Genomic DNA, 26886 nt, shown 5'->3' with positions numbered 1-26886 from the left:
CTCACTGTGTGCCTATCATAAATAAATAAAAATTTATATAAAAAAAAGAGGGGTAGCCCTGGTGGCGCAGCGGTTTAGCGCCGCCTGCAGCCGGGGGTGTGATCCTGGAGACCAAGGATCGAGTCCCGCATCGGGCTCCCTGCATGGAGCCTGCTTCTCCCTCTGCCTGTGTCTCTGCCTCTCTCTCTCGCTCTCTCTGAATGAATGAATAAATAAATCTTAAAAAAAATGTTTAAAAAAAAAAGAAAGAAACTGATACTGATTTGAAAAGTTTTTGGAACATTTTGTGTATAAATGGAAACTACTTGAAATATGGCAAGTGTGTCTGAGGAACTAAATTTTTAATTTTATTTAATTTTAATTAATTGAAACTTAAATAGCCACATAGTTTTAGTGACAATGTTATTGGACAGCATAAATTTAAAGTCTTTTTTATTCTATGTATTTACATCAACATTCTAATCATTGGACTATATGTATTTCAATTGTATTGTGTCATGTACTTACAAAAACACACTTAAAAATGTTTACAGTACTAGAAAAAAAAAACAACAAAAGTCAGACCATGACTATTAAACTTAAAATTCGGAATCAGATATATCTTAAAACATTAGATTACAACTTGAACCAAGTTGTATGTAATTCTTTTCTATTATATGTCATTTTAATGAGACAAAATAATGTATATATGTATATGTTTATATTTTACATATATATGTTTTATATATCTATGTGTGTGTGTGTGTGTGTGTGTGTGTGTGTGTAATTCTGTCTCTATAGAAACTGGATACTTACTTAGAAAGCTAGCTATATTTGTTGTGATAATTTTCACACAGTTAACAGTGAATCCTAGGATGATTCTTTCAAACTAGACCCAGGTACTCAACACATACTTGGTAAATGAATAAATAGGCACAGATAGAGAAAACATTAGAAATGTTTTATTTGTTATAATATTTTTTCTAAGACAATATAGACCAGTAATGAAACTTCATTTTTAATCCAGGCAGGTGCTATTATAGATGGTGGTATGTTGTCTAAATATTACTCCTTAAAGTCATTATGACCCTTTGCTCACAGGTGTGGTAAGACTTTTTTTCTTTTAAGTAGTCTCCATGCCCAATGTGGAATCTACATGGGGCTTGAACTCATGACCTTGAAGATCAAGACCTGAGCTGAGATCAAGAGTTGGCCGCTTAACCCACTGAACCACCTAGGTGCCCCAAGACTTTCTGAATTTATTGGCAGAAAGACACATCTTTATTCTTGTAAAAAATACTTTTATTTTATGTGGACAATCAGTTTCCTTTAAAGGCTTCTCTCTTTTTTTTTTTTTATAATCACATGAGAGACATCTCATTATCAAATTAATCACACGATATTCCATCATATTAACAGGCTCCATTCACACTTTAAAGGGAAGAGAATATACAGAGCATATACACCAAGAGATGGAATCTTAGAGGCCATCTTAGAGTTCTGAGTTCTACCTAGTATGATAGAAAATAAATCTGTTATCAATAAAATATACATTATTAATAGTCAATATTAATAGAAATGAGATACATATATAATTTAAAACTTCACATTGTATTCCCATTAAACTCCTAATATGCATAGTGTTATATATAAAATGTATTCTCATGATATAGCCTTTCCAATTTTCCTTTTCCCTTTATTTTATTTTACTTGATCCCTGATTTTTCTACTTCTGTGGAAAGATTTTTAAGATGGGCCTTCTCTACTGTCTATTCTTTGGAAATACCTATTTTATTATAAAGTAGTTTATTTTTGTATAAAATCTTAAAAGTAATATTCACGCTTATGATTCTCCCAAATAACAAAAAAGAATACATAACCATAGTGTATGAAATAATTCTCACATGCCTATGAAGCAAATAAGAAAATTTATTATTTTTTCTGTCACTGATAATCTTCTTCATCATTAATTAATTGAAGGCATAGAATTTTAAAGGATCAAATTTCAATGATAATGAGGTTCAGTTGCTCAGAGATAGTACTTCTAAGCATCTTTAGTGACTTAACAGTTTTGATAACAACCACTTGTAAGTGTGGGAGAGAAGTAAATGAAACTGAACATACTGATTAATAGTTAATTTCTTAAGAATTTTATAAAGCTAAGACATTTGAGGAATTAATTTTTTAATAACATGAATAATTTTAACTGCTTTTGTAACTTTATTTTGAAAAAAAATATATACTTAGGGGTGCCTTGTTGGCTTAGTCAGTGAAGCATCCGACTCTATTTCAGCTCAGGTCATGATCTAATGGGTCATGAGATAGAGCCTCAGCTTACTGGGGAATCTGTGGGAGGATTTTCTCCTTCTGCCCTTACCCCCATGTGCACATGCTTTCTCTCTCTTTCTCTAAAATAAATAAATGAGTCTTTAAAAAATATATCAATAAAAATAAAAATATACATATAGAAGAATTGAAAGAAATAATATTTAAGTTCTCATATGTCCTTCACCCAGATTGCTTTAATATTCATATCTTACATACCATAGGAAAATGACCAAAATGAATACATTAATATTGATATAATATAAATTATACTGCACACTTTGCTCGCATTACCTCTGCTTGTTCCTTTTGCTGTTATATGATCCAAGCCAAGATCCCACATCACATTTAGTTTTGCTATTCTTCTCAGTTCCATTCTGTGCCAATTTCTCCGTCTTTCTTTGCCTTCATACTTTTAAGGAGGATAGGTCAGGTATTTCATGGATCATCCTTTAATTTGGAATTGTCTGATAACGTTTTTTCTCATTAAATGGAAGTTATTATTTTTTTGTCAAAAAACACAAAATTATGGGATCCCTGGGTGGCGCAGCGGTTTGGCGCCTGCCTTTGGCCCAGGGTGCAATCCTGGAGACCCGGGATCGAATCCCACGTCAGGCTCCCGGTGCATGGAGCCTGCTTCTCCCTCTGCCTGTGTCTCTGCCTCTCTCTCTCTCTCTCTCTCTCTCTCTCTCTCTCTCTCTCTGACTATCATAAAGAAATAAAAATAAAAAAAACACAAAATTAATGTTGTCTAACATGAACTATGATATTGCTATATCTAGAACTGATGATATTAACCTTGATCATTTGGCTAAGATGTTGCCTCTAAAGTTTCTCCATTTTAAAGTCACCGTTGTGCACTTTTTATATCCTGAGGAATTTATTTTAGGTTATGGACATACCCATTTCTCTTCACATTTCCCTCCACTATTTCAGCATCCATGGGTGGATCTTGCCTCCCACAATTATTTTTATTGTGTTTTGTTGGTGATTTTCTATTTTCCTCATTGGAAATTGGGGAAATTGGAATTTAAGGGAGCCCTGTCCCTTTCCACCTGTTTATATATTTACTCAATTATTTCTATTAGTATAGCTTCATGATAATTATTGTGTTTGTAGGCAGAATCCAAAAGTTATTACTTTCTTGCTCAAATTATTTCAGCTTTGGTTACTGGGAGCTTTTTTAGGTTAGCTTCGGTGACCTTTGGACACACTGCCATCCACTTTTGTACATTACTTTCTGGCACCACAAAACTCTTCAGGCTCATGCTGTATTTCCACTGTCCTATTCTGGAATCAACCACTTTTCCAAGGAGCCAGTCTCTTTAGTATGAAAATTATTTCAGAAACCAAGATCTAGGAGCTAGAAGTATTTGTGTTTTTTGTTTATCGTTCATTTAGGTGTTCTTATTGGACAGAGCTAGACTATATGTGTAATAGTAACTCATTTAAGCTCCTCATTTAGTCCCTAGCTACCCAAAGTGTGAGCTATGTGATCAGCAGCATTGATATCACCTGAGAGTTTGTTGGAAACCCAGAAGGCCCATGGCAAATTCTTATGCATCAGAATCTCCATTTAACAAGGTTGAGAAGGCATAATCTACACAGCATTATTTCTTTTATTCGCTTCAGTTAAAAATTATTTAAAATACTTGTTTAAAAATTCAACTTACCAGGTCCCTACCCAGAAGACTCTGCTTCGGTAGATTTTGATATTCATGTGTTTAACTAACACTTCAGGTGTTTCTTGCTGGAAGGTAAGTTTAGAAAGCACTGACCTTTAGGTTTACCAGTTGTAGATGAAATAATAGGAGTGTCTTTAATATTTGAAATGATGTTAACCTTGACATAAATCTGGTTATATGTTTCTCTGTTGACTTTTAATACCTTATATTTAGTAAGTGCTTCATCTGTTTCAAAGTGTTTTTAGCATCAGTTGTGTTTGAAATATTATCATCACAAATAACCATCATCACTCCAACTCTTTTTTTCTTATTACCTCCAGAGTTATCTTCCTAAAAGAAATGAAATCCCTGACTCCTCTTTTATAAAACTAAAAAGTGTTTCATTAGCTCTAAAACCAAGCAAATTTTGTCTGGGCATATATGGCCTGCCATGATTCATTCCAATCTTAACTTTCTAACCTCATCTCTCTATATATACATACCCTCACCCCATGATTTTGTTCATTTTGTTCTCGATTATATGGGATTTTTGTCCCACTTTACCTCATTCATTTTGATAATACTAACATCCAGTACATGCCTCAAATGCTACTGCTTCCAAGACATAATCCTGGGTGCCTGTAGTTATCTATAATAACTGCATCTTAGATGTGTACTGTACTTAGCCAAAATAGAGGTGTGATCAATTTTTCTTATTCTTTCGTATATTTATACATAGATATGTGTTCTAAGTACTTTGCTAGTTTAATGAGAATATTGAGGATGGAACTCAGGCTATAATGGGATTATGCACATTTCTCTAGGCATTAATAAAAATTGAATTGTTTCAATTTTCTCTTTACTATAACTGATACTGATTGGTTTATATATTTCCTTCATAAGTGAATTAAGATGATTTTGACATGCTGTTAAAAAGAATATATGCCAGTTATATTTAAATACTAACCTGAAATTTTCCAATCCGTCATATGATGACTAAACCAGAGCTCCTTTCTCAAAAAAAAAGGAAAACACACCAAAACAAACAAACAAACAAAAAAGTTCTATATGGTTATCCTGACAGAAAAAAGAACATGTTCCTGAAAAAGAAATAAAATATTCTATTTAAAGACAAATTGCAATAGGGACACTTAACAATAGGGACACTTAACACAACTATTTTATAACTATTGCACATTATATCAGTTTATGGTATCTCATGTCCTACAGCATTCATGTATTACCCAATTAGGATACCTTTTAGATACCAGATATCTTCATCTGTGTGTGCGTGCATGTGTGTGTGTGTGTGTATACACCTAGGTATCTAGCTATCTAGCTATGTTAGAGATACTTTATATAGGTGAACTCTCAGAAAACATTTACAAATAATAGTCGGTGAGACTACTAAATCCACATAAATACAATTCAATAGGATTTGTGCTGTAGTAACCACTGGCTTAGAGTCATTGGTCTTAAGATATGCAATTTGTGTTGTAAATTATTTTATTCCTCATTTGAATCACATAGGATTCATATTCACTGTGATTTTGGTTGGAAAAGATTATTTACAGAAGAAAAAGTCATATTTACTCTTATAGAATATCAATTTAAATATGTGATTTCAAGAAACACTAATCACAAGATTACAAGGAACCTGCCATTCTGTCAGTCAAAATTTCTGCCGTTCTTCTGATGTCATGCCTAATCTTTTCATCTTAAACATTTAGGAAGAACATTTCCAAACAACTATAAAGAAGTACTGTAGCCCATGCTTACACATATCATATATGTATAAATAAATTAATAAATTTAATAGGATATAAATTATTTTTGTTGTTTAGGACTGACATGCTGATAGTGAGGCTGTTGATCTACTTCAGTTGGTAAAAAAAGAGATATTTTTATCCTATTTATTGTACTACTTGGATAATTTGCTTCTAAAAGTGTAAGAATACCCGGAAGTCAAGCCAATAATGACTCCAAACAATACTTTGGAGTAATTAAACTTTGTGTATCAAAGTAACTGTGGGGGAACCAGGTGGCTTAGTCGGTTAAGTGTCTGACTCTTGATTTCACCTCAGGTCATGATCTCAGGGTCCTTTGATCAAGCCTCAAGAGAGTTTCCATACTTAGTAGGGAATCTGCTTGAGAATTTCTCTTTCTCCCTCTCCCTCAAAGTCTCCCCCCAATCTCTTAAATAAATAAATCTTTAAATAAATTATTTTGAACACTTTGGTTAATTTTAAGAAAGGGGTTGCCCCTTATGTGGGCAAATAATATCAAATTTATTAATATGACTTAAATAAAGGTAGCATGTATACTGGAGATGGTAGACTGAATTTTAATTCTGTGCAACTATAAGATAAAGAAAAATTTATCTCAAAAAATGTCATCCATTAGTATTTTTAACAAACAAAAACAGTCAATAATGATTAAATTACTTTTAAAAAATAAAGATATGTCATCTTTTTTTAATGATTGGCCAATTGACTAATGTCTTCTAGTTTTTTTCTTGTAATCTGAAGGAGCTGTGATATAAATCAGGAAATTTTTTTTTTTTGTACATGAACCAGAGGTTGAAGGCACAGTTCTTTATCCTTTTGATGCTTTAACATCCCTATAAGATCAGTGGGTTTTATTCAGATCTCAGTTGGTTGCAGAGAAAGAATAAAATGATCCCGAGAGTGAAAGATACTCATTCACCAATGCTTAGTCCGTCTGGTGTTTTTTTTTTTGTTTGTTTGTTTGTTTTGTTTTGTTTTGTTTTGTTTTTGGTCTGGTGTTTTAAAACCAAAGACAGACCTTTTCCAAAATATAAGTTCAGTTCTTATTTGATTGGCGTATTTCATTTATATGTATGTGGATAGGGATATTTTTATACTGCCAATCTACATATATATTAAATATGTATTAGATTAGATATATTCCTTTTTTATTTTCACTTTGTCAATTTTTCTTTTATTTTGTTTTAGATAACAGTTACAATTACATAGAAGCCAATGGCAAATATTTCTATTGCTGGCTTAATAATAGTGATTTAAATTTACTAATTTATTTACAAGTAAAATGCCTTAAGTTTTAAAACAATATTAACACAGAAAATACAGGACAGCCCGGGTGGCTCAGTGGTTTAGTGCCGTCTTCAGCCCAGAGCCTGATCCTGGAGACCCAGGATCAAGTCCCATGTCGGGCTCCTTGCATGAGCCTGCTTCTCCCTCTGCCTGTGTCTCTGCCTCTCTCTCTCTCTCTCTCTCTCTCTCTGTCTCTCTCTCTGTCTCTCATGAGTAAATAAAATCTTAAAAAAATAAAATATTTTAACCCACATGGAATTTTTGTTTATCACCAGATATGATTTTCGTTTATGGGGAAATTTTTAGAGGGGATATAGAAAAAAGGAAAAAGAGTACCTTATTTCAAAAAAATGGTAGGAAACATACTAAAGTTTCTGTCGATAATTAAGTAGGACAATATACATGGAAAATAGGAGATCATCTATCATTTGAAATACAAAGTAATCACAGAAAGCAACCATTCATTTTTACCTTTCTAACGAACAAAAAGAGAAGATTAGTTAAGGTCAATTTATTGAAGTTATCAGTGCAAAGAAATGTAGGTTTTGTAACATAAAATTTAAAATATTTATGATATGTGACTTCATTTTAGTGAAATTCCACATAAAAACAAAGCATATATAATTTTCTAGTGCTGTCTTCTAGCCACTTTATTTTCCTTGGTGAAAGGTGTCAGGAAATAATAGTCTTAGAATTACTTACGTATCTTTCCTTCTAAATGCAGGAGAAATGCTAACATAATATATGACTCCTTATTTACTGTGATTTGAAAAACTGAAAGCCACAAAATATCTGTGTTAAGCAGACAGAATGCGTTAATTTTTGTGTGTGGAGTTATTCCTTCTGATCAAGAAATAATATGGTAAAATAAAGATGTTGTACCAGTCCCTTATCAGCTACCAACACATTAGTTGGATTAATTACCTAAGAAGAGTCATGGTGATGAGGCCCAGGACACAACATCAGTGTGTTTTGACATAAGACTTAAGAAAAAGTAAATGGCCTCTGACTTCTAGCATCCCAGTAATGAATTCTAAATATCCAGAGAGCAGTAATGCTCTAAAGCAAACCTGGTGAAGATCACAAAAAGGGACATGACAGGAATGCACCAAAGGCTGTGAGGGCATTGGAAAAACTATATTACATTTTACAGTTTAGTCTTGGGCCTGATGAATGTAAAAACACAGGGGTCTTTGATACACACGCAAGATACCTTTCACTTTCATTTAAGGAAAAAATATTTAAGTATATGTATGTAATATGATATAAATTACATACGTATACCTTATATCTATAATTTATATATAACTATATATAGATTAGAATTATATATGTAGTAGCTCACAGAATTAAGGAAAAGCCAAACAGTCCCCAAAAAGAACAGAAACCTGGTAATCTCAGGGAACTGAGATAGTAGGGCCAGCTATATAATTTGCAGGGCCCAGTGAAAAATGAAAATGCAAGTTTCCTTCTTCAAAAATTATTGAGAATTTCAAGGTGGTGACAGCAGACCATTAAACCAAGGGTAGGACCATTCTCAGAGCCAGATGCTGTCACTGGACAGGATGCAAGACCATGAATCTGGTCCTAGGCTGTGGGAATGAATGGATTTGCTCTTTAGGTCTCCACCATAGAGTAAGTCAGTTACAATGGTTTTCTGTCCCTGTGCTGTGTTGCTCAAGATTCATATTTCTGGGAACCAGCGTGTGTAGGCTAAGTTCAAGTGACATCACCACATGGAACAAGAGAGAGAGGACCTTTTAAAGCGGTCCCATCAAAACTACATGCAATCATGGAGGAGAGGAAGGCCTTTCACAAAGGAAAATAAAGTCATTCTTATAAAAAAAAAAGGGGGGGGATTTCTTTGTGTTCAGAACACAACAGATGTTGACATTAGAAGAGAGAGAGAAAAAAAGGATCAATTCTGAGTCGACTATGGCCAGCTTCTAAGAAGTTGCCTCTTATAACATGAATAGTTTATTTATAACAGTTCTCCATTCACACCTCCCATGGATCATAGTCTGCTTTAAATATCCCAAAATCATTAACTTCAATGATCCTAAGAGACTTTTTTAACCAAATTATTTTAGGTAAAATTTCCCAATATAAATTACTGTAATTTCCTACTCTTCTATGAAACTATTGAAGAATAAGATTGAAAAAATATCTTAGATGAAAAAGGAAATTTAAAAAAAATCATAATTATTACTCTGAGGAAATATTTGCTTATGTTTTCCAATCAGAATGTATTTATGACTGAGAGTCTGGTGTAGTGAGTTCATTGAATTTTTCCCAAGGTGCTGTCTCTAGGGAGACAAAGGGTTAGGATATGGACTCTGGAAACAGAATTTTTGGATTTCTTTTCTTTTCCTTTTTTTTTTTAAAGATTTTTTTATTCATTCATTAGAGACACACAGAGAGAGGCAGAGACACAGGCACAGAGAAAAGCAGGCTCCCCACGGGGAGCCCAATGTGGGACTCCCTCCCAGGACTCCAGGACCAGGCATCCCAAGAATCTTTGGATTTCACAATTTTGCTACTTGCATTCTGTCCAGTCTCTGTACCTGATATTCCTCCTCTGTAAATTATTAATATAATAATTGACTATTAAAATAGCTTAAAAGGTGACATAATTTAGGGTATAATAGGACTGATAATTAAGGGAAACAAGTTTATTTATTTTAGGCATCAAAAAGTAACAAAAACAACCTAACATTGTCATTTTGGGAAGGCGTGTTTTAGAATAGAACTTCATTTTTTTCTGAGGAATCTTTTTTCCTGTTACTCTTTCTAAATGGATCATTTTCTCTGGGGAGGAAAGAGTAAAATGGAGGTGTTCTTTTATCAGTGCTTCTTCAGTTGCTTAAAGTAAAGGGCCGAGTATTTTCTTTTTCATCATCATCTCTGCTTCGAAAGCAATTGGACATTGATACCAATCTCTGTTTCTGCTGCTTGTGTAAAAGAGAAACCATCCTATGCCACCAGCAACCACTGTTATCTGGTTTTAAATGTCAAGTACACTTCAGCATAGAAAGAAAGAATCTGAGATAACATTCAAAGAGAAATATATTGGAGCCAAAGATAGAATCCAACAATCTAAGTGTCTGTGTCTTCAAGACGAGGGTTAGGAAAAGATTCATCGACAGAAACCTAAAAAATTTTACTGCTTCTAACTTATCTTACCTTGTGATTTATAGCCACATATCATGTTTATATGTATGATTGTAGTATTTGTCTGTGCTGATGCTGTGCCGATGAATAATGGAAAGGTAATTCAGCTACTTTAAACTGAATCATTTGAATCACTTCAGCTATGGCATCCTCACTTCATGTCATTCCTGTCAAGGTCTGGGCCCATATTCTTTTTCTAGCCTCAAGGATTTTTTGTTTGTTCCTTGCAACAGATATTTATACTTTGACAGTTCTGTGACGTATAATTATGTATAAACTATGTTATATATTTTTCACTTATACAAATAATCTGGCCTGTTATTGATATGAAGCCCAGTGCTTTCTCTATTTCAGAGGGAAAAAGGGTAGACAATCTTTATCTTTCTTGCCCATCCATGATTAAGTTTATTATTACTTACCAAAAACTACGTTTTTAGAATCAGTATCATTTGATGCTGCTTTATGTTGACAGTGTGTTTTTATTAATCATCATGTCCATTATTATACATTTAGCACTGAGATTTGAAATTAATTCACACCTTTTTTGAGACAATTTTAATAAGGTATTCAAACATCTTCCTAGGAAATTTTTATTATGATATTTTACATACCTAGTTTCTTAGGGCATTAACAGCTATTATGAGTGCTAAGTATGCATTGAAAGAATGTATGAATGTTTAAATGAGCTTAAATCATACAGGTTGAAGAAAAGTCAGAGGATTCTTTATCAGAATTTTTCATTTTTTTAAAGATTTTATTTATTTATTCATGAGAGTCACAGAGAGGCAGAGACACAACACAGGCAGAGGGAGAAGTAGGCTCCATGCAGGGAGCCCCATTAGGGACTCGATCTTGGGACTCCAGAATCATGCCCTGAGCTGAAGACAGACGCTTAACTGCTGAGCCACCCAGGCATCCCGGATTTTTCATTTATTGTCATGTTAATACTACACCAAGAATTTCTTTTTTTTTTTTAAAGATTTTATTTATTTATTAATGAGAGACACAGAGAGAAAGAGGCAGAGACACAGGCAGAGGGAGAAGCAGGCTCCATGCAGGGAGCCCAACGTGGGACTTGATTACAGGTCTCCAGGATCAGGCCCTGGGCCAAAGGCAGCGCTAAACCACTGAGGCACCCAGGCTGCCCTACACCAGGAATTTCTAAAGATTTGAACATATCTGAACATTAGTATGTTTTTAAGAATAAAAGTTTTGTATTTTTTAAACCCCCAAATCCATACTTGAGGGTTATATTACACAGGAACAATCTCTTAAAGTGTCGGATTTGCAGAGCAAGCTATTTCTAGAAACCATACACATGTTAACCTGAAGATAAAAGATGCAAACAAGTGTTTATTTAGGATCTGCTTTTATTTGGGATCAAAGAACTGTGATTTGGGGAGCACATATTCAAGTTGTAACTCACATAATGTCCTGCTTTTGGGTGAGCTTATAGGGTGAGCATACCTTTTATGAGGTAAAGGGAAAGGGGACAATTACACGATTTGAAGAAAAGAAACAGTTTTCTGTGGGCATTAACAATCTGAACCAATCCGGTTACACATCGATTGAGTACCAGTTCCATCTTCAGAAAATCTACAGTCTTGTGATCAGGATATTCATTCTTCCACTGACTTCTCAAGCAATTGCTTGAAACAATTGCCATTTTACCCAGTCGAAAGGTTTTGGACCACTGCAAACAAATATGGGTAAAAGCAGTTTCTCTGCAGTGGCTGCTCCAGTTCTTTTCAAATGCCCCCAGTCATGTCAGTTTTCACACACTGGAACTGTTTTTTGCACTAGCCATCAACAGCCTGGACTATAGACCTGTAATCCAAATGGAAAGGTATCTGTAGATTTGATTAATCTGTATTATAGCTCACAGTGTGTTAGTAATATCATAACTGACTATTAAAAGATCTTAAACATTGATAATTTAAGATTTAAGTAGGACTGATATTCAAAGAAAATAAATTTAAAGAAAATAAACCTATTTATTGATTTTTCAGGTGCTTTCTAATTTTTCTTAATCTTGCTTCAGGCAGAAGGTCATTACTCATCCCTAGTATACTCATGATTCCAAAAGACATTTAATTTTTAGAATTACAGTTCTGGGACAGCTTATTGGCTGGAGCATAATTATGTACTTTTCATTTAGTAAGAAGGACCTTCAAGGTAAGTGGGCAGCTGCATTGTTTTCTATACTATTAAAAATGAGATTATCCTCACTCAAAAAATTGTGTCCCCACTACAACTTTATTTGACATGAAAACATCTCACTGAGAACTCAGAAGGAGTTACATTTAAACCCAGAAACCATGACAGTTCCCACCTACACTTTCTCCTTGTGCAACTACTTGAGGTCTATACTCATATTACATCCTAGTTTTCCTTATTAATAGTATTTCTGTCACTGTTACTGTTTTCATACTACTTGATGTTAATCTCATCTGTCTCTGTTTAACCCCAATTCACTGGCCCACAAAATTTTTACAACCTTGACCGGTTTTGCCTTGGGAAGTTTCCAAAGATAAATCTGAAAAGTGCTCCATAGGAAACTGTGATATATAAATCTGTTACTTAGGACTAATAAGGTAGAACTCTTAGCAAATGTGTTTAATTTATGGAGGATTGCCAAATATTAAGTAATTCATTCACCAAATGCTTATTAATTCAACAAATACCTATGGAGAGATTGCTGAATGCAAGGCATTTGGAAATACAGTGATCACCCAAGAGGGTCCCCACCTTCTTTGGTGTTATGGGCAAAGAAAAGAGGCAGCTCTAGAGTCTGTGGTAGTAGGAAGGATTGAAGAGGATTTCCTAGGAGAGGGGTGGAGGTAATCCAGTCTTAAAGGAGAAATATAAATTAGCCATGCTATATCAAAAGTCACATAGGGCAGCCCGGGTGGTGCAGCGGTTTAGCGCCGCCTTCAGCCCAGAGCCTGATCATAGAGACCTGGGATCGAGTCCCACGTCAGGCTCCCTGCATGGAGTCTACTTCTCCCTCTGCCTGTGTCTCTGCCTCTCTCTTTCTGTGTGTCTCTCATGAATAAATAAATAAAATATTATTTAAAAAAGTCACATATATCCTGGGGAAAATTATGGCTGGTGAGCTTAAGAAGATAGGTTTAATCTATTCTGCTATTGTACAACATGGTTTGTCTTGCAAAGGCTAAATGGGTGATACAGCAAGATGAAATTATGACACAGGGACTGGAGTTCGAGCCCTGGAATTAACATATTTAAAAGTAAACCACATCATTTCTATGTATGTGTGAATGGGTCTGCCGAGATATTTGGGAATACTTGATTTTCTATCATATAGAAAATCTTACTTTTCTGGCTAAAATTGAGTATAGATCGTCACAATGCCTTTTGTAACTCATCTCAAGAACGGAACATGTAGAATTTGGTTGATAAGATTGTTGTAGCTTTTATTAATCTTTCTCAAATTGATAAAGGTCTATGGCTCTAAAATCTACTCAAAGTCGTTATCTCTTACTCTTTTAGCTTTGAAAGTATTGAAAGTTTTACAGTTTCTTAGCCACTTTGTATTATGCCAATAATTTTAGGTTATTGCCTTTATGCCACGCTATGGGGCAAGAATTGATTTTGTGTTTGGGAACACTATTTTCTAGATTATTCTTTCATGACTGTCACTTATCACACTGAGATTGCCAGATCTCGAATATTTTTAGAGATGAAGGACATAGAACAATCTTTGAAAACCAGATAGTTGCCTGTAAGTTGCATAATTTCTTAACATATCATTAATGTTATTAAATTATTAATATTAAATTTTACTTAGAGACATTATAGTCTATGTTAATGTGTTGTGACCAACCCCAGCTGTTTATATTTATAAAATACAGCATTTTTTAAAGATACTTAGATATCTAGAGACAGTGCCTTTTCTAGCATTGATTTAAATATTTATTGATATGAGTATTACATATAATTGTACAATGGAATTGGTGGATACATTAATGAATGTGAAAGATAAGTACTGTTCCTATTTCCTTGGAACATGCTAGCCCCAAATATAGCCATTTAACAAAAATTTACAAAGTGAAATGTGATCTCACTGTCATTTCTAGGTTTAATCTTCTTAGGAATATATTATTTACTAGTTACACTAGTTAGAATGATTTCAGCTTCAAGTAAGAGAAAAAAGCCTAACTCAAATTTCATTAAATAGTCAAAAATCTGTTGTCATGTCCTACAAAACCTAAATGTAGTTAGTATTCAATTTTGGTTAATTCAAAGAAAAAAAATGACATTATCAAGGAGCCAGGTCTACTCTAATTTTTTCTCCTCAGTATTTTTCACAGTTGTGTCTCTTCCTATGCAGAATCCACCAATTGTTTCAAGAAGTACATCAAGTCAAAACAATATCCAAAGGAAAGATGGCTTTCTTTTCCTGTGTCTCTTTTTACCAGAGAGGGAGTATTTCCTTGAGGAACCCCACCAGTCTTTCTGTCATTTCATGGAGCCATAATAGAGCCAGCACTTAAACAAACTGGGGAAGTTTTTTGTTTGTTTTTATTTTTTCTTGTTTCTACTTTGAAGAAGGAAGGAGGTGTGAATGAATAGTAGGTAGTCAACCAACAATGTCTGCCATGTGTATATATGAATATATAAACTATATATGTCATACACACACACACATTCCTTTCAGAAACTGCATCAATGGATTCTAGAATTTCCATTGTGGTTCCCTTTTTATAGTTTTCATTTCTCTGATGAGATCAACCATCTATTTATTCTTATCAACTTTTTCTTTTAAGGCTGGGAACATAGTTATAATAGCTGCTTAAAATCTTTGATAATTCCAACATATAATGGTCATCTCATAATGACTATGAATTGTTTTTGTCACACTTTTTAATTATTTGCATGTCTATTCATTTGAATATCTGCAAGACATTATGGATTACTTATTGTGGATTATGTATTTTATTATCTTCCTTAAAGAAGAATATTGTTCTAGTGAGCAATTATTTTAAAAGTAGATCAGATTGATATCTGGGCTTTTCTTTCTTTCTTTCTTTCTTTCTTTCTTTCTTTCTTTCTTTCTTTCTTTCTTTCTTTCTTTCTTTCTTTTTTTTTTTTAAGTTTGGAACTCTTTTGTATCCTAGTACTATAAGACTTCTTTGTTACTGGCAGATCCTCCCCTAAATATGCATAGGCACAAAAACTGCAGCTTCTGTTTTTGCAGATTGCATCCAAGTTCAGCATCCTAAATCACTACAGTGGTAACTCATATAATAATTGCTGTTTTAATTTTGCCCTTTTAGCATCTAGAAAATTTTCTGTGTTTCCCTCCTGCACTGTAATATATTTAAAAATAAGTGTGTTATAATTCATTCAATATTTCTTTATATTTGGAAGAGGAGGTGGAGTGTAGTTCAGCAGAGGTCTCTTCAAAATTAATGTTTTAACTGCATTGTGATAAGTGCTACAAAAGAAGGCTTAGCATAGTAAAAAGGAACCTGTGTATGTTTGTATAGATGCGAAGGTGGTTTCCTTAAGAAGTGTTGTATTTTAAAGGGATATCTGGGAATGCCTGGGTGGCTCAGTTGGTTAGGCATCTGCCTTCAGCTCAGGTCATGATCCCAGGATCCTGGGATTGCATCCTGCATTGGGCTTCCCCGCTCAGCAGGGAGTCTGCATCTCATCTGCCCTTCCTCATCCACTCATGCTTCTATGCTCACTCTCTCTCTGAAATAAATAAACTTTTTTTTTTTAAAGGAGGAGATCTGAAAGTGCAAGGGTAAGCAGCTGAATGAAAGCTACTGTAATTGGGGCTTAAAAAACAAGGAGGCAGTTGTTATAAAATAAGGTATTTTGAGGCAGACAGTTGCTACATTATGGAGGACTTTGTTGGTAATGTTAAGATATTTGTATTTTAGCTTGTGTTTCTCCATATCTTGCTTTTTTTTCTACCCATTACTTCAGGTAGTAGTGAAGTCTTTCTCAAATGTAAATTTATATTTAAATATAAAGTGCTACAAAGTTTTTATAACCACTACACTTGTACTACTGCAGAGGGATGAATGATGGTTCCATTCCTTCCAGGAATACAGTTAAATATCCAACCATAAAACACTTTGACATATAAGGTCCCCCCCCACACACACACACAAAATGACACTTTCAAATAAATAATATATTTTGAAAGGAAATGTGAGAAGAATAGCTTATTTATCAACAATAGCCTTTTTGTAGTTAGTTTCTTAAGCAGACAGTTTTTAGTTCTGGAATGCCAATCTGTTAATATAGATTTGTATCTTTGTGTCTCTCTCAGAATTAATTCAAGTTAAAATTTAATTTACCGTAAATAACCCAGTGCTTTTTGAAATACAGATAAAATAAAAATCAGTTTCTTCCAAACGTAAAGTTTTTAGAAACTAATATTTTCTGCATATCTACTTAATGAAGCTTTGGAAGGCAGTTGTATGCACATGTTTATTTATTGTGGTGGGCAAATAGAGATTACTTTTTCTTTCCGTTCCTTGGAAATCTGCTTCAGAAATCATAGCCACATTATAAATTGTAAATAATCGAGATAGCTTATGGCCATAGACATTCTCCGTAATGAAAGGTGTCAGTGCACTAAATAAGGAATAGCTTCTAAGAGAGCTAAGAGCATCAGTCCTTTGCAACTGACAGGATCTTGTATTTTTTTTAGCCATTTGGACAATTATATTGGGAAGTTTTCAAATGATGTGATGGAAAGAAAATTTTTCACTATCAAAATGATATAGTGCTTCTTATAACTAAATGAGAAAAAAAATCATGAAAATAATGTTTTATTTTTTTCTCCCTTGTAAGGAAAAATCCTTTAATCACTCTAAAGTTTATGTCAAGATATCTATTTTCTTATTTTAGTTGTTTGTCATATTGAAAATAGAATTGCAGCAGAACTTTTGAACTAGACTGGTAGAAAATTCGTTTCACACAAAGAATTCTACTGATAAAAGTACAAAGTGAATTCACTATAGTAGTTTTAGTTAAATGTTTAAAGTGGCAGTTGAAACTCAAGTTTTTTAAGTTGAAACTTTCAAGAATACATTTAATGTAACGTTTATGAGCTGCACTGTTAATCTTACTCGAAACCTTTGTTTTTGTGGTTCTTACAGACTGAGAAAGGACCATAAGTTTCAATTCAACTTTATATAAATGTTAGTAGTTTTTAAATTAAACTTTTTTATTCTAAGATAATTATAGATTCAGTGCAGTTGTAAGAAATAATAACAGAATGATTCCATATACTCTTTATCTGAATAGCTTAATTTTCATTCCTGTGCTCATCAAAATAATTTTATTACTCTCTCTTTTTGTCTGGAGCACAGGGTCCAGTACTTTCTTATTGAGGTGAAATTTTCTTTTTTAATAAATTATTTACCTGATCAATTATTGAAGCATATTTGGCACACAATACTATATTAGTTAATATCAGTATATCAATACTATATCAGCAGTGATTTGACAACTCTATTCATTATGCTAAGCTCACCACAGGTGTGGCTGCTGTCTGTCACCATACAACGCTATTATAATACTATTGACAGTATTCCCTAAGCTATACCATTTATCCTCATGTCTTACTATTCATTTCATAACTAAGCTTTTACCTTCCACTCCCATTCATACATTTTACCCATTCTGTGATCTTCCCCCCACTCAGGCAACCACTGGTTCTCTATATTTAAAGTGTCTATTTTTATGTTTTTTTTTGTTTGTTTTCTGTTTGGTATTTTTTTAAGATTCCACATGTAAGCAAAGTCATATGATATTTATCTTTCTCCATCTGACTTCTTTCAATTAGCATAATGCCTCCTAGATATATCCTTGTTGTCACAAATGTCAAGATCTTATTATTTTTAATTACTGAATAATATTCCATTATATACATATACCACATCTTCTTTATCCATTCATCTATTGATGGACACTTAGGTTGCTTCCATATCTTGGATATTATAAATAATGCTGTAATAAACATCAAAGTGCATATATATTTTTAAGTTAATGTTATTGTTTTATTTAGGTAAATACCCAGTAGTGGAAATATTGGATCTATGGCATTTCTATTTCTCAATATTATGAGGAACCACCATACTATTACCTACAGGGGCAGCACTAATTTACATCCTTTATGACAGTATACTAGCATTCCTTTATCTCTACATCTCGCCAACAGTTATTATTTCTTGTCCTTTTGATTTTAGCCATTCTAATAGGTGTAAGGTGACATCTCCTTGAGGTTTGATTTGCATTTCCCTGATGATGAGTGATATCAAGTATCTTTTCATGTGTCTGTCATCTATATGTCTTTTTGAAAAAGAAAAGTCTATTAAGGTCCTTTGCCCATTTTTTAATTGGATTATTTGTTTTTTTGGTGTTCAGTTGTATAAGTTCTTTACATATTTTTGATTTTAATTCCTTATTGGATATATCATTTGCAATATATTTCCCATCCACCAGGTTGCCTTTTCATTTTGCTGATGGCTTCCTTTGTTGTAGAAAAGCTAACTGTTAAATTTTAAATTATAAAGACATGGACAGCATTCATGAGCAACAGACAAGTGTAAAAATTACTGAAAAATTCTACTGAAGATCCATGGAGTTGACACAGGGGGGGGGGGACTATATATAAATGTGTTGGGTGGAATTACAGTGTCGTTGTTTGTTTATACTGGTTATGCTGATTCATGAACCACTGTATCAGGCCTCAATATCCCCCACAACCCCTGCATTTTTGGCCAAGTTAAGGGACTGTGTAACATCTTTGATAGAATGCATATTTGTTCACTTTTCTGAAACTATAATAATTCAAAGAGTTGACAGGCAGAGGGCTATATGTTCCAAAATGCACAGATTGTATTATCCAGTGATCCCTGCTAATGCAGGGACAGGAGAGTGCCTGAACCTAGCTTTATCCTCCTGGCCTTATAGGTGGTCTGTGTGAAAGGCAACTTTGACTTTACAGTAGAGATTTTTCTCTTTTTCTTATCAACTACAGAGATTGTTTTTTTTATTAGGTGAATTTGCCCAGAGACACTTGGGTATCTTTGGTCCAGTAAAAGTCTATTGTTAAAAAGATTGAGATTTAAAATATATAACAGTAGTAAGCCTTACGGACCTAGTGATCAGAAATATAATAGTCATAAACATACAGTAGGATGGCTGTGCTATCCTGTGCTACTGTGTAGTCACCCTGTTAATGGCCCGTTTCACCAACTATCTCAATCTAATTAAGAATGATTTTAATTATGGTGGTCTTGTAGCCAACTATTTTTCCCATAGAAGTAAAATGTTTTGAGGTAAAAATACTAATTTTTCATGGACAAAAGAAAATTACAGTTCACCCTTGAACAACCTAAGGGTTACACGCACTGACACCCTGAACAGTCAAAAATCTGTGTGTAACTTGATTCCCCCCTCAATTTTTTTTTAAAGATTTTATTTATTTATTCATGAAAGACAGGGAGAAAGAGAAGCAGAGGGAGAAGCAGGCTCCATGAAAGGAGCCTGATGTGAGATTCAATCCTGGGACTCCAGGATCACACCCTGGGCTGAAGGCAGGCACTAAACCACTGAGCCACTCAGGGATACCCTGCTGCCCCCAAAATTAACTACTAGTGGCCTAGGATTGAATGGGAGCATTACTGGTAACAGTCAACTGACACATACTTTGTATGTTATGTATATTACGTACTGTATTCTTATAATAAAGTAAGCTAGAGAAAATAAAATGTTATGAAGAAAGTCACAAAGGAGAAAAAACATACATTGTACTACAATTATCGAAAACAGTCCACATATAAGTGGATCCACACAGTTCAAATCCATGTTGTTCAAGGGTCAACTGTAACTGATATTTTTTTGGTATCACCTACTAAAAAGTTAATAACTGGTGAGCCTCTTGAGGTCAGTGACTGTATCCTATTAAGCTCTGCAACTTAAGCCACAGTTGCTCTGCTGGACACAATATGTATGTTTTCTGTAATTTTGAAAATATGCCATTATTTTCCCTTATTGGAATTAGAAATACATTCAGTTTTTTGAAGCATAAAACAAATGGCTAGTTTATCTTCTGAATGCATTTTTGTGTATATAGCCCATTCTTATCTGAAAATTACTGAGATGCTTAGATTTGTAAATGTCAAACTATACTCCACAGAACCTCAGTAAACTCCTGAAATTAGTCACAGATCTAACACCTGTGTGGTTTCTGAAAGGTTTTGTCAGTCTTCACTGATGTTTAGATCTGTGATTGGCAAACAGGTTCAAAGAAATAGAACTCTAACTAAAAGGAATTATAAAAACATTAGCTTAATTACTTTATTGTAAGAGTGCTGGGAAATTTTGAACTGTGGATGGCAGCCCTGCAATGCATAACAATTCTCCTTCCATAAAAATTTATGTATACGCGAGAGACATATTGCATAGGTTTTCACAAAAATATGTTTTATTCATCCACTCATTATTGTATTCATTTTTTCGACTTCAGTTGTACAATTATTTACCAAATCGGCCTACTATGTGCCAGAGTAGTTCACATAAGGTAGTTCACAACTAAAACCTGTTAAATCTTTGAAATTCTATCATAAGTAAAGTATTACACATACTGTGAAATCTAATTTTTATATTCCATTTTATTATCAGTCTTCGAGAAAATAGGATAGAAAACACTAAGATGAAATGGAAACCTTTAAGAATTATTGTATAGTTCACAAGTTGTGCATATTTAAGATAAATGTCATATTAGATAAAGTATATTTTAAAAGTGATAAAAATGATTTATTATATAATTGTAGGGTTTTTCATTTGTATCTTTTTGGTTTATTAGTTTTAGTTTTTGGCTTATTTGCTTGTTTTTCACATGAGATCCACTCATGTAGTGGTTTAGAGCTGAGTGCCCTGTCTGCATTCACTTTTTTTTTTAAGATTTTTATTTATTTATTTATTTATTCATGATAGACAGAGAGAGAGAGAGAGAGAGAGAGGCAGAGACACAGGCAGAGGGAGAAGCAGGCTCCATGCTGGGAGCCCGACATGGGACTCGATCCCTGGACTCCAGGGTCACGCCCTGGACCAAAGGCAGGCGCTAAACCGCTGAGTCACCCAGGGATTCCCCCCCGTCTGCATTGAATCTCAGCTCGGTCCCTTCTTTGCTGTGTGACCATAAGCATGTGACTTAACCTCTCTGATATTAAACTCACTTAACTGTGAAATGGGGATGATAATAGTACTATCTAAAAGAGTTTTATTAAGGGGTGTAACATGTAAAAGCCCTTATAAGATTACCTGGGATGCACTAATCATTGTTATATATAATTACATTATATGAGGGAAAAAAAATATAAAGTCATATCTCACAAGAGTGCCTAATTTGTTCATCTCAAGTTTACTTCTTACTAGCTTTTTTAACTCTGAGGTAAGTTATTTATCTGGGCCTGTTTCCTCATGTAAGATTAAGATGCTTATTACATTTACCTCTTGGATTTGTTCAAGGTTTGAATGAATGACACACATGAAATGGTTAGCATAGTAATTGGCCTATAAATGAACCCTCAAAAATTTTTAGCTATCACTATTTTTTCTTAAGATTATTTATTCACTTTAGAGGGAGAGAGTACATGAGTGGGGTGGGGGAGAGGAAGAGGGAGAGAGGAAGCAGACTCCCCTCTGAGTGCAGAGCCTGAGGGCTCAATCTCATGACCTGAGCCAAAACCAAGAGCTGGTGGTTTAGAAGGCTGAGCCACCCAAGCACTCCTATTACTATTTATTTATTATTTTATTATAGATACAAAATGAAAACGGTAATTACTATTTTGTTACTTCAAAGGACAATTATGATCAATCAATGTATCTGTGAAGATAAGCGAACAATTTAGTGTAATTCAAAAGTGTTTTTTATTTATTAATTATTCAATACTTTAAAAATTATACTATTGTGGGGGTAAGTCAGTGAATCAGTTGGTTAAGTGTTGGACTTGTGATTTTGTCTCAGGTCATGATTTCATGGGTCTGGAGATCGAGTCCAGACTAAAGCTCTGTCTAGAGTCTGCTTGGGATTCTCTGCTTCTCCCCTGTTCACGCATTCTCTCTCTCTCTCTGTCTCTCACTCACTCTCTCTTTCTCTCAAATAAATAAATATAATGTTTAAAAAATTAAGTATACTATTATGAATAATCAGAATTGAGTAAGATTAATTGAGGATGTATTTCTTATTGGCATCTTTTCCTAATCTTGATGGCAAGTTACAAGGCTACTCTGTTTTTTGTTTTTTCCATTTAGGTTGCTAAGTGACCTTGTCATATAATTCAGGAAATAATGTACATAAAATCCAGTAAAAGTGAGCACAAGTCCTAAACTATTTTTTTATAAATACCCTGAGCTCTGCTATCATGTTGTCATTATTGTATAGGCCCCTTGGTTTTGAGAAATGGAAACAAATTCAGAAAAACTCAATGAAAGGGACTATTTTCATAAGCACCTCTTTGGTATGATTTTTAAAAGATTGCTGATCTGCACATTTTGAAAATTGTCAACATTAGTATCTTTTCTTTTACATATACTGTCAATATGAGTCATGTTGGAGGATTTTGAAAGTGCAATATTTTCAAGTAATTGTTGATTATCAAGTAGAACAAGATAAATATGTGTGTTGTGTGTTTTTCCTCACATTACTATGTTAAAAATTTAATGATCATTTGATAAATGTACTAATTACATATGAAGTTATGTATCTTCCATTTATTTTACTATTTTCATATAAAATCTTATGTTTACAAATCTTTAACTCCTAAAATTGCCATTGATTGCTTTAGTACTTTAAAATAATAATTAAAATTATTTTCTTAATTTTTGCTTTCTTAATCTTTTTTAAAAATGAATTTTTAAACATATTTTCAGAAAAAAATTATGAAATTTCTTTTTTGGTGATTTTTGTTGATTTTTAACATTTTAAGAGTTAATTTAAGAAAGTATAAGCACATTGATATCACGTATAAGTCAAATTCTACAAAGGGGAAAAATCACATTCTAAAATAGTGATTATCATTGAATACTAAAAATACAATTGACCAATTTCATAATTTTGACAGAAGGGTCTCAGAATTTTCAGATTAATAAAAGGAAATTATGCCAGTCACAAGGAATTTTTTCTAGCTCACTCCTGACATTGATCAACAGCTTGGAAAATACTGCTGTGAATATGCTACATTGTAATTTTTTTTTTCTTGTTAGGAATCTGTCCCTGAAATTAACAAAAGACATTGATCAGGAAGTCAGGTGTTCCCATATCAGCAGAATGCCCAGCAGTCCATCTGCAGACTGGCCCCTGCAAGGTGTGGAAGAAAACGGAGGCCTTGATTCTCTGCCCTTCAGACTGATGTTACAGGACTGCACAGCCGTCAAGACGTTATTATTAAAGATGAAGAGAGTTCTTCAAGAGGTAATGGTTTACGTAAGATTAATGTCTTTCAGTGCTGGTAGACAAGGGAGTCTATTGACTGGTTAGTCCTGCTCTGTTGGTAATTAACTGCATGATACTTGGGCAGCGGTCAAGTACCCTCTTGCAGCTTAGCTTTTCTTATATGTCAAATGAAGGATGTGGAGCTCTGCTTTATAAGGTACTCTTCAGCTCTGAAATTCTAAGATGTTGTGAAGGAATTGAGAAAGAATAAATTGACACCAAACCTGGGCAAAGTTGGTTAAAGAGAAATGGGCATCAGCTGTTAATTTGTTGTTATAAAGCTCCTGAGAGACCTATTAAATGGACTTCATTTTTTTTTTTTTTTTTAAGAGAGGTCGGGGAGGGGCAGCAAGTGCAGGAAAGAGAATCCTAAACAGGCTACATGCCAGGCTCTGGGCTTATTCCTACTTACCCTGAGATCATGACCTGAGCCAAAATTAAGAGTCTGATATCCAATGGAGTAAGTCACCCAGGTGCCTTAAATGGATTTCATTTTAATAATACTGAGACTTATTTTATATACCATAAAAGTAATGTAGTCATTTGTCCTAGTAATAATCAGTCTAGAAAAATCTAATCTGAACGTCTGACTGATTTTTGCTCACTGAATACAGTTGCCTTCCTATAGTCTGTGCTCAGATGATGAATTAGTTAGGAAAATGCATAATGGATTATTTCCTCTTTATGCCCAGTAATCAGCCATTTTTTAGGATTTTAAGTATGTTATGGATTTATTTTTATAATGCCAATACTGTTTTCTTTGGGGATTTCTATAAACTATATACATATTAATATTGTTTCAAACATGTAAAATGAGAGGTCAGAAATTTTAAATGACTTTCCTTTACTAGGTGTGAATTCAAGACAACAGCCTGAGATTTCTGACTCCAAAGTTAGTGAGTTTTTACTGTATCCCATTACTGTTCAATTGATTTGTATTAATTGATAGGAGTCAATAATAAATAATGTGAGAATAGAAAAATATAACTATTTAGAATGAGTAGTAGTATGGTTACTTTACAAAGATGATCACTAATAATTAGCTTTTCAAACACTTACGTAATAATACTGCTAGCAGCTACCACTAGAGGCCAGAAATGGAATTAAGAAGAGAGAAGGGAATTTAAGAGAAATGATACCAGAGACTTTTGGGGGCCTTTGGTCTAGTGTTCTTCTCAGCTGTTAAAGTAAAAACTGGATAAGATATCTGCATTCCATACCACTTTATATTGCTGAGTGGTTTTGTGTCTAGAATCTATACAGAGACATCTGTGCAGGAGTAGTGCTTTTATATTTGATCACTGTTAGAATTTCAGGAATTTTATAAGGTGCCAGTTAAGGACAGGCATAAAAAATTAAATTATATGCATTTATAATGGAGCACATTATATTTTAGTAGGGTAAACCAATACTCAAAACCCATTATTTTCTATTTATTTTACTATATTCTATTAATTATTTATATCTATTGGATCTATATGTGGAAATACTCTGTAAGAGCTGTTGTGCATATTTTCCAATATTAGGTTCATTTATGTCATTTTGGTAGCTTGAAATCAGCCACATGGGAATATTATGCCACAGGAATTGACAAACCCTTTAAATTAGAGCTTTTAATTTTTGGTAAGCCTGTTAAATATTTAAGAGCACACTGTATGTATGACTGTGTGGTTTCCATACTGACAACATAAGTGTTTTGCTGCACTTGTCAAAGCTCCCTGACCTCTGACTTACCATGCAGCCTGAATCTCTTTGAACAACGCAAGCTTAATAACATATGTTGTTTTAAAAGATATTAATCTCAAAGTCTGTAATGTCCAACTACTCAGCTAGAGCTTTCTACCTCTCCCTTGGTCTGAGTTTTAATTAAAAAATCAACAAGTAAAAGGAAAGTAGGAAAAACTGACAGAAAATGTCAAAGGGTATTTAATTTTATAATTTAAAAACATTCAGTGATATTCACTATAGAGTCAGTGTTCTGAATATATTGAGCTTGTTTTTATACTTCCATTTGTTTATATTCATTAAAGAATATTTGAAGAAACTGAAGAAAATTGGTTTTTAAAGCTGTTGAATAATGAGCAATGATTACATGTTCGTTAAGCCAATTCAGAGAGCGGGGGTGTTATTCTTTATTGTCAACAAGAAAAGCAATATTATGATATGATTAGCATAGACAACGGTTCTAGTTGTCTTTTTAATAAATGCCTTTAAAGAAAATTGTTTATTTAAATATTCTCTAGGCCCCTGGCTCAGTCCGTAGAACATGCAACTCTTGATCTGTGTTGTTTTTTTTGTTTTAAAGATTTTATTATTTATTAATGAGAGACACAGAGAGAGAGAGGCAGAGACACAGGCAGAGGGAGAAGCAGGCTCCATGCAGGGAGCCTGACGTGGGACTCGATCCCAGGACTCCAGGATCACACCCTAGGCCAAAGGCAGGCACTAAACCGCTGAGTCACCCAGGGATCCCTTGATCTCAGTGTTGTGAATTTGAGTTAAATGTAGAGATTACTTAAATAAATAAATTTATAAAAAATGTTCTCTAAGCCAGGAGCTTTCAAAAGGCAATATATATTTCATTACTTAATTAGGGCTTAATACCAATTACTTGTCTTAGATTAATAATACCTGTTTTAATACAGAACAATTATTCCTATTTTAATTATTTTTATGATGCATAGTAGTCCTACTTTTATGCACAGATTAGTTTTTAACTGAAGAAGATTTCAATTATTTGAGTTTTAAATTAAAAAGGAGTTGATGAATTGAATTGAATATATCCCAGTAAAAAATGCTCCTATTTGAGATTTTTCCCAGTGGTGCTCTGTTGATGTCTTAAATTTTAATTTTGAGGCGGGTTAAATGTGGATAATTTGAATGGAATCTCACACTTTTAATTTTGTCCCCCTTTTGAAGATTAGTTTCTATTATTAAAATGCACATGCATGTTCCAAACAAATCCAAACATTAACTCCTTTATTTAAAAAAAAAAAAAAGACTGACTTGAACCCTTAGAAATTTTATTGTCATTTTATTCTTCAGCATAGTGACTAAAAATGTACCAAGGGGGAAAACTATGTCATTTTTACTTTCTCTTTTGTTAATTTATTCCACATAATTCTATCAACTGTATAAGAAGAGAATGTTTAATATTTACAGAGAAAGTTTCTGTTCTCTT

General features: G+C 33.6%; 1 protein-coding gene across 3 annotated transcripts in view; it reads left to right on the top strand.

The window, feature by feature from the left end:
- CCSER1 (coiled-coil serine rich protein 1) overlaps positions 1-26886 on the top strand; it is a 756597-nt gene that overhangs the window by 462851 nt on the left and 266860 nt on the right. For all 3 annotated transcript variants that reach the window (XM_055313237.1, XM_055313238.1, XM_055313239.1), the window contains exon 6: positions 23477-23684. In XM_055313237.1, the coding sequence (XP_055169212.1) occupies positions 23477-23684 (208 nt within the window). The remainder of the gene's footprint in view (positions 1-23476; positions 23685-26886) is intronic.

Source organism: Nyctereutes procyonoides, unplaced genomic scaffold, assembly GCF_905146905.1.
Source record: "Nyctereutes procyonoides isolate TBG_1078 unplaced genomic scaffold, NYPRO_anot_genome, whole genome shotgun sequence".
NCBI lineage: Eukaryota > Metazoa > Chordata > Mammalia > Carnivora > Canidae > Nyctereutes > Nyctereutes procyonoides.
This window is presented reverse-complemented; position numbering and strand designations above follow the sequence as displayed.